Raw genomic sequence first — 9,884 nt, forward strand, 5'->3', positions numbered from 1 at the left:
CCCCCGCCCCTGAAAATTTCTGAGGGCGTGACGCTAAACAAGTAAATTTTTTTTTTGGCTTTAATTTCAAACCTTACAACAAAATTTGGCTTGGTCAGATTTATCAGTATAGATTTAGCGAAAGTGCTCTTAATATCCATGCTTCCTTGTGGTCATATAGTATCCTACACCATCCTACAAGATTTTCCTCGTAACAATTGCTTCAGTGTGTTTAACAAAAACAGTATAGATCATCATAAGCGGACATACACCATCAGATTTGGTTATGATCAACATATGGGACACCGTTTGAAATGGGAACAGGCTGGTTGCGACCCAGACATTTGTCCCCTGGTAATTTTTCGCCATGGACTTTTATCCCCTTGGGACAATTTACCACCAGACTTTTGCCCCTCCCCTTTACATCTTCTCATACATAATTTCAATTATTGATTAATTAGTAGTTATTCCTATGATATTCATTAGTGCCATGAGATAGCAAGACTGAAGGCTGAAATAGTAATAGTTTAGGATATTGCTAAACCCAGCAAACCTCCAAAAAAATGCTGTAAGAGCTCAATCAAAACACTTGATTGTGACTGTATCATGTATTGTAGGACTTGCTTGGTATCGCAATAAAAACTTGAATAAGTTTATGTTTATAAGAAAATATTTTTTGGGTAAAATCTTGATTTTTTTTTTGTGAAAAATACCTTAAAATACACAACAAACCTCCAAGAACACACTGCAAACCCCATCCAAACCTTGTGATAATGATTAAATCATGTAGGCTAGGACTCACTTGTTAACTCAATGGAAAAATTTAATATTAAATTCTATGTTATAACAACCTATAGTATTTTTGGAGTAAAAGGCTAATTTTTGTTTAAAAAAATTGTTGAACCCTGCAAGCCTTCAAAAACACACCGCAAACCCCTTGATATTGATTGGATCGTGTTGTATAGGACTCGCTTGGTATCTCAATAAAAAACATTTTATAATTTAATGTTCATAACAACATATTTTTGGGGTAAACCTCACAAAGATTATACCCGAAAAATATTTTCTTTTTTTTTTTAGATACCCAATCAATGTGGTGGCACTGTTCTTCCATGGGGTCCTGATAACAAACACTTAAGTTCCATACAAAACAGCATCAGCAAGCCATGATGGTTATATTTTAAATTTTGAAATAGATAGTTACCACGGTGGCATGAGCATTCCCCAATAAGTTGGTCTATCAACACTGAGACAGATAATAATAATAATAAGATTTATAAAGCGCACAAGTCCACTGCAGTAGGGCTCAAGGCACTACAGGAAGGAACAAAAAATTACCATGAACCTAAAGCTACAAGAAAAGAAACACCACACCATCACCACACCGTTTACAGGCAATTTAAGGCACAGGGGCCCGTCTATACATTACTCACAGGTGCTCAAGTAATGGGAGTATCTAACTAAAACAATTAAGCAAGCAAGCAAAACAAACCGGAGAACTAGGAAAAAGCAGCCGACAGCAGAGATGCGTCTTGAGAGCTTTTTTGAACAAAGCAGTAGACTGACACGAGCGAATATTTATTGGCAGTTAGTTTATTGGCCTCGGCCCCACCATGGTTGGGGCTGAGGTTGAAAAAAATTGGGTTATATCACTTCTGGATGACTGAAAATGGCTGCTTGAAAGAAATTCCCAACAGGTTTTCTCATGACTTCCGATAGCTGGGTCAAGTGCCCCCAATGACGGTACCTCCTGTTATGTGTACAGTCAGTGTTCAATCAGTCTTTGTCTCCTGATAGCCGGGTCAAGTGTCGCAATGGTGGTACCCCCTGTTATGTCTACAGTCAGTGTTCAATCAGTCTTTGTGCCCCAACAGCTGGGTCAAGTTCCCCCAATGACTGTACCTCCTGTTATGTTTACAGTCAATATTCAATCAGACGATATATACCCTTGATTTGTATGAATTACTGTAGGTATGTCTGAATGAGCATGTGTTTCACGGATAAACAGATCTTTGATTATTCTCATATTTTGTATAAATTTTGATGCTTTTTAAAAGAATGTAATAGTTTATATTTTTTTTCCTTCAAATTATTGATGTTTGTTGTTGTAAATCACCCACCAACTTTCCCACTCCAAACAGGATGGATGCATCATACATGTGATGAACTTGGAGACAAATCTTTCAGAGAAAGCCAAGCCATCGAACTTCTCCAGAAGTCCCTTGAATCCGACCCAAACAGTGGCCAGTCCTGGTATCTGCTAGGGCGGTGTTTCTCTAGTGTTGGTAAAGTCCATGATGCTTTTGTATCCTACCGGCATTCCATCGACAAATCCGAAGCCAACGCAGACACCTGGTGCTCCATTGGGTAAGTGCTCCATTGTCTGTCCTTTCCTAATCTTCCGTTGTTACCTCTTGTTTATCCACATTTCGAGGATTCTACATGTACACCTTTAGCAGTAGTGTCTGGCTTTGTGTAATAATAATACACAAAGAAAACAAAGAAAGAAAAAAATGAAACACTATGTGTATATAATACATGTAATTTAATACAGCTGGGCAAGTGGTAGTAAGAATTAAGTTGTTGACTGCATTTGGCTATGAGCCAGTATTGTTCTCATGGGTTTAGCTTATCTTTTTTTGGAAGCACTATTAGTTTGATTAACCAAATATTTACAGATTTTGCCAAAATCGGGAAAAGCCCATAAAAATTAAATTCTGCCACCTAAAAAAATATGAAATTCTTTGGTACTGTACTTTCAAAGAATCACAGAGTAAACCAACTTTAAAAAATCAATCAAAAGTACAACTACTTTTCAATGATTTATGGACGTTTTACAGTAAATACAAAAAAATTGTTGAAATTTTAGGGTATTTAATTGAGATGTTTTTCTATTTTTTGTGTTGGTATATCTTTCAAAGGTCAAAGGTTAACAACTTCTAATGAAACACAGATTGAAACCATTTTGTTTTTGCTAATTTACAGACTTTATTTCAAAAACCCATAAATTTGGATGTCTATGCAAAGACTATGGAAACATGTTATTTAAATGCATTTGTTTGATTGGTGGGGATATTGTATTATCTTCTAATTTCCAATTTAAAGGCAATAACTTAAAGCACCATTCCTAGCAAAATTTCAGTTGTTAAGAAAAATCTGATTTTTATATATGTTATAAAGATAAATATACGAAATTGCTAGTTTAACTAAATTTAGACATTCCTAAATATGGAAAAAATGTAAAATAGGACTGAAATTAGATTTTTTGTGTTCCACACCAAAAAATAAATGCGGATGAATTTTTAAAAGTTTGATTGTGTGATAGGTCTGCGAAGAAATGTAGTAGGTACCAGAAATATTAGCCTATCCAACACTCTAGGTTAGCCTTACCTCAATTACGTTCTGTTCTGAGAAAATGGTAATCTCCTATGAGAAATATTCTCTTACTCATTTTTTTATCCTTTTGCGTGAAACTAAAATTTATGCCAATATTTTTCCATTCCAATAGATTTTTATCTATTTTTTCTAAAAAAAATTATTTTTTAGTGAAATTTTGCTGGGAATGGGGCTTTAACTATGATGAAAGCAATTCCAATGAATTTTATTTAAGATTCAATCTGAAGTTTTCCCCCAAGCTCGTTGGTGGAATTGATCCGGTCACAAATACTAGCTTTTGTGTGGTAAATATAATGAATAGTCACCCTCTAATTAATACCACCTCCAATTTTATACCTAATGATCAGCTATCCTTAATAATGACTATTCTTCAAATTAGAGACATTTATTATTTGTCAGTGTGTAGTAGACTTAAAAATTAATGTTGAATGTGTAGAATCCTGTATTCCTTGTAACAATCAATAAATAATAGATGAAAACTCAAACTGAGTTGAATGTGTATCATCATGTATTTCCTGTAACAATCAATAAATAATAGATGAAAACTCAAACTGGGTGCAATCAACTTAATGATAGCAAATATTAAAGTTGAAAGGAGCAGGAGTTCAACAGTTTGTTTTTTTTTCTTTTGAGTGGGATTTGCTGCTAGTGATATTTGGCAATGACTTTGTAGGCTTCAAATGAGTGGGTGGCTTCTTATCATTAGCTAGACATATTCTGAGCTATTTATAGTGTTTGAGCTCACTGCACAGTGGGAAGCCCAATGAGCAGTGTGTAGGCTAGGCTATTAAGAACCAGTACATCCTTGTTCTGTTATTCATGCTCTTGGCTGGCGTTCAAGAGAAACCTCTTTGTTCATGGAAATTCCCATTCTCAAGTCTTAACTGATCACAATGTCAATGTAAGTATTGTACCTATTTCACTAGTTAATATAGGATAGCGTATAGTTATTGTTCTATACAACTAATGTATTTTAGTTTGTTGTAGTATTGTGTATACAGATGACAATTGTTTTTTGTTATCACAATCAGAATACATACTCAATGTTATAATAAGTTATTAAATAATGCGTTCTACCTACATGTTCATTTTTGCCTAAGATGGTATGGAGGAGAAAGATGGTGGTGATGATGATGATGTTCATGATTCAAATAATGTCTTACGATTATGATGATAATGATGTCTATTATTCTTATAATAATTGTGTCTGTTGTCATGGCGATTGTGGTACGCTGATGACGTTACAATTGTGACTGGTGACATTGGTAATTCATATGTCAATCATGATTAATATGTCAATCATGATGATGATGATGGTGGTGATGATCGACATCATCTTTACCTATTATCATCATTCATATCATGTCATTATATTTTGTCAGTTGTGCTGATGATGTCTGTTGTGGGTATTATAGTAATGCTGATTGTGATAATGAGATACTAGTTGTGATAATGTTGATGAACAATGTATGTCGACTGTGATGATGGTGATTGACATATTATTATTATTGTGATAATGTGGTAGTTAAATGATGGTGATAATGATATTTTAGACAGTAATTATAATAGGATGTTGATTGTAAGTTTCTAGAGTAGTTATGATGATGATAATGATTACTATGTAAGTTGTGATTATAGTAATGATAATGTTGATTGTGATTAGATGATAGTTGTGATGATGATGATTATAATGTCACTTGTGGTTACGATAATGATGGTATTGATGATGATAATGATTACTATGTCAGTTGTGCTTTTGATAATGATGTGATAAGATACTAGTTATGATGGTGATGATGATGATGTTTACTGAGGTTATTTATGATTATATTATTTTAGGATTTTGAGGAAGGTCCCTTGTGATTAAATGAGAATGATAATGTCAATTATTATGATGTTGATATAACAGATGGTGACTACAGATGGCTATGAAGATGATTCAACCACTACAATTACTATATCCCTTAAGTTGAATTATCAGGTGTCATCTGAACCTAATTTCTGATTGTTGTGGCTTTTCAAACCCAAAAATCCTGAATAATGAATAAAGTTCAGATTGAAGTGTGTAATACTATAGGTATTTTTAGTATATTAACTGATCTTATTTGGTTAGAAATTGCTGAAATCGTAAGCATAGCAGCAGGAAATTACCTCTTAACGCCGGTATGTTACTTCCTTGTCGTAAACAGTTCTTTGTGATGTATAGTGTCTTGGCCGTGTTCCATCTTTCTGTCAAATGTTTCATGTACAGCAGACAGGAACAAAGGCGTAGGCCTAATCATCATTACTCTCCTGTGTTTTAAAGTTATTTAGGCGGAAACATTACAGAGATCCTATTTTCGTCATGATGTACTGTAGTCATTAAATAGATCTTACAAAGTGGTTTTGTGTACTACATCCTCTTATGGTGATGTAACCTTTCTTAGAAGTATGACATTTACAGAGTAAACATTTTTTTTGTAATTTACTACTTCATTCATTAACATTATTTCAATTTTTATCAATAATAAAAGAATCAATATAATAAGCAGCTAAAAAAGGATACTCAAAAAACTAAAAATTTTACATCCATTATTTACTGTAACAAAATTTATACAAATATTGAATTATGAAACTTTAAATTTTAATTATTTTATGGTAATATGTAAATTAGTTTTGCAAATTTGATGGCAGTGAAAGGATACTTAAGGGAGAATCTAACATTCATATTTATAATTCAAATATACAAGAAAATTACTATTTATTACTATTACTATGCATTTTTTGTACCAACTTTACATAATTGCTGTTCATCCTTTTAAACATGAAATTGTCTTGTTTATGCCCAAGGATCAGAAAATAAAAATAGTATATGGCATGCAGAATACTAAACAAGGCTAAATATGTGTAGCCTAATAATGATAATTTATTCGGAAACTACACTTTTGAAACAGTGGTACACTTCACATGATAAAGGTGCGTCCAAAAATAAAACTTCAAACAGAATACAGTGCACTAAAAGAAAACAAAGTACAAATTGAGTAAATGTAACTCAAGCATTTGACAAGTCCCCCCCCCCATCCAACACCCACCCTCATCAAAGTACTGTATTATATGAAATGATGCTTCAGTAAAGCGAAATGACGGACAAAATGGCCATGTCAATCCCCTGAGTGACCCTTATATCACACAGTGTCCATTGTAGAGCTTATCTTTCTCCTCTCAAAGGTGGTCTAGGAAGCCATGGGTAGCCAAAGACTAGCCGTTGCTTGCATTCTGCTACTGAATTACAATGCAATTTTAACTGTATGTCACGTTTAATTCAATAAGGGTAAATCTTTCTAGAAGGTTAGGTGATGTTCTGGGGTCATTGTAAAGATATAAAAATATAATCAACAGATGGATATGATGTACAGTACAAATTTGGTTGGCTGAAGTGAACTCTTTTCTGAATAAAAATTATTTACTATTTAAACATAAATTCTTTTATTTTAAAAAAGGTATTTCACATTGTTCAGATCATAGATCATCTGTTTACTGTTTGTTTTTCCCCCTTTTTGTATAGGGTACTTTATCAGCAGCAGAATCAGCCTATGGACGCATTGCAAGCGTACATTTGTGCAGTGCAATTAGACAAGTCTCACACCGCAGCCTGGACAGATCTAGGCATACTTTATGAAGCCTGCTCTCAGCCCAGGTACAGTAACTCCACCCATAAACCTTATAATATGTTTGTTCAAAGGCTTTCATAATGTTTGTTCACAGGTCAGAGAAGAATGAGTGCAAATATGTAAGCACCTTTTGTGTAGCTAACAAAGTGAAACTGGTTGTTATTGAATATTGAATAGCTCCTTTATGTTGGAAGTGAAAAATATGTATGATTTTTTTTTCTCATTGAATATAAATAGTCTTTGTTGAGCTAGTATCATTACTGATTTAGAATGGTAATTTCTGCTGGTTTGTCTGTGGTTCAACTAAAATCAAGATAAATAATATTCAGTAATTGAGTTTCTTACTATGAATGCATTTTGTAAGTTAATTATCTTTCAATGGAATTAGAATTGTTATGTTCTGCTGGTTTAAAACACAACACTGTATTCAGCATTGAAACACTGGTTCATGTTGGATCACAGAGCGATGTATAGTAATATCTTCATGCTTTAATTTTAGGTACTTTTCATGCAATAGTTAAATACTCATGTAAAACGATGAGTAGAAAATGTGTTCGTGTGATATAGCAGTAGTTTAAAAAAAAATTTTACATAACAATTACTGTAATTGATGAAGTTATTAAAATTGTCTTTTTGTTACAGGGACGCTTTAGTTTGTTATTCAAACGCCACCAAAACAAGCAAAGCTGGAGTAGGGTCAGCTTTATCTGCTAGGGTCAAGTTATTACAGGCTCAAATGGCTACTCTACCAGCTCAACACATGCAAGCTAAGTGAGTGCTTATTATATTTATATCTCAACATTATATATTTACAAGTTTGTTTATATAAATATCATTAATACTCATCATCATCACTTTTATGATGTTTATCTCTCATTGTCATCACCAGCATCACTCCCGATCATACCCATTATTATCATCATTATGATCATCATTTTTGTCATCACTATCATCATCAGCTCACTGTCATCGCCATCCATCTCTATAATTTTCACCCACCACCATATTCATGTATTGGTTGTAGTTAGCGTAATCTTATTATCTCTACATGATATTTAATAATAAATGTTTAATGTTTTTAATGTTTATGTGCAACTTAAAATCTATTTTATTTAATTTTGGTTTTTTTTTTTTTAAACAGAAATAAAACTCTGCCCACCATTGAAGAAGCTTGGAACCTTCCCATCCCAGCTGAACTCACCTCGCGCCAAGGAGTTATGAATTCAATTCAGCAGGTAAAATAATTTTAATTATTTATATATTGTATTGGTATTATAGTTATCCAATAAAATAAAATTTACTTTTATTTGCTAATAATCCATGAACGATTATTCACAATAATAGTGAAACATGTATAGAAAGCAAAGATAAGTTTAATTGTAAACCATAATCTGTAATTGTTTCATAAGCTCAATAATCGTTTAATAAGAGTTGTTGTAATGGTGGAGGGGTCCAGGGATATATTCATAAGGGGGAATGAGGTGACAAAGCAAGATGTGCAATAGGAGATTATTTGTGTTATTTTTATTTATTTAAAAACGTATTGAAGGTGATCATTTGGGACCCTAACATACATCAAAAATACAACTTGATAACAATAAAATATAAATAGCATAAAAAAAATATGAAATGTAAAAAAAAAAATGATTCACTTGATTGCAAAATGGATAAAATGTTAAGTATATATTCTTTAAATCTAATTTTAAAAAGGCTAAAATAGTCAACAGAACGAATAACATTAGGAACATTATTTAAATATAACTGAGCTCTTTAACTAAAACGATTTTTTAAATAGTTTATAAATAATAATAATAATAATAATAATAATATATATTATTGCTTGCAGTAGAATATAGTTATAAGCAAAAAAAGGTATTTTTTATTCAATTCATTTGTGCATATTACCAACAAATAAATAGCATGTAAATATAGATTATACAACAAAATTTTGTAAAAGATATTTTTGAAATTGAAAGGATAAACAGAAAACATTTACAGTTGAGTTTCTGTTTTCTTTGACCTCAGCTAATTGATTAACAGTATAGTAGGTGTGACGTGCCATTCATTATCATTTTTAGCTCATTCAACACAATACGTAACCTTGTATTTCCATATAAGGAGGTTTGTGGTGATTGGTCTGGTAAACAAGTTTATGATATAAATGTGCAGAGTACATGCATAATGGATTCAGCCATTTGATGCATAGGTAACAAGTACATTATTGTGTTCTATAATGATTGTGCATCTGAGGCAAAGTACCACAAGTCTATGGAATCACCATGGGTCTGCTGAAGTGCCACAGATCTGTAAAAGTACCACAGGTCTATGGAATCACCATGGGTCTACTGAAATACCACAGATCTATAAAAGTACCACAGGTCTATGTACCACTGATCTGCTAAAGTACCACAGGTCTATGGAATCACCATGGGTTTGCTGAAATACCACAGATCTGTAAAAGTACCACAGGTCTATGTACCACTGATCTGCTAAAGTACCACAGGTCTATGGAATCACCATGGGTCTGTTGAAATACCACAGATCTGTAAAAGTACCACAGGTCTATGTACCACTGATCTGCTAAAGTATCACAGGTCTTCTAACAAACATACCACAGATCTGTTAAACTATAGAGTTGCTAGATTGAATTTGATCAGAAACGTAATAGTCTTTATGGTTTTTACACACACAGGGTGACTAACCACTAACCTCCCAATAACCTCTCACCAATTAACCACTATCCTTGTTGTGGTATACTTGGCAAATATACTCAATACATTGGTTAAGAGAATAAAGGTAGAATTTTGAAAGAAATTGATGAACAGATATATACGTTATGTCCAGTGGCGTATCTAGAAG

General features: G+C 33.0%; 1 protein-coding gene across 2 annotated transcripts in view; it reads left to right on the forward strand.

Annotated features, from left to right (window-relative positions):
• The window catches only part of LOC117100487 (histone demethylase UTY-like), a 72,680-nt gene that overhangs the window by 48,868 nt on the left and 13,928 nt on the right, over positions 1-9,884 (forward strand). For both annotated transcript variants that reach the window (XM_033240192.1, XM_033240193.1), the window contains 4 exons: positions 2,121-2,346; positions 6,920-7,051; positions 7,668-7,796; positions 8,167-8,260. In XM_033240192.1, the coding sequence (XP_033096083.1) occupies positions 2,121-2,346; positions 6,920-7,051; positions 7,668-7,796; positions 8,167-8,260 (581 nt within the window). The remainder of the gene's footprint in view (positions 1-2,120; positions 2,347-6,919; positions 7,052-7,667; positions 7,797-8,166; positions 8,261-9,884) is intronic.

This window comes from Anneissia japonica, unplaced genomic scaffold, assembly GCF_011630105.1.
Source record: "Anneissia japonica isolate Jap-2015-1 unplaced genomic scaffold, ASM1163010v1 scaffold685_len2926416_cov193, whole genome shotgun sequence".
Classification (NCBI taxonomy): Eukaryota; Metazoa; Echinodermata; class Crinoidea; order Comatulida; family Comatulidae; genus Anneissia; species Anneissia japonica.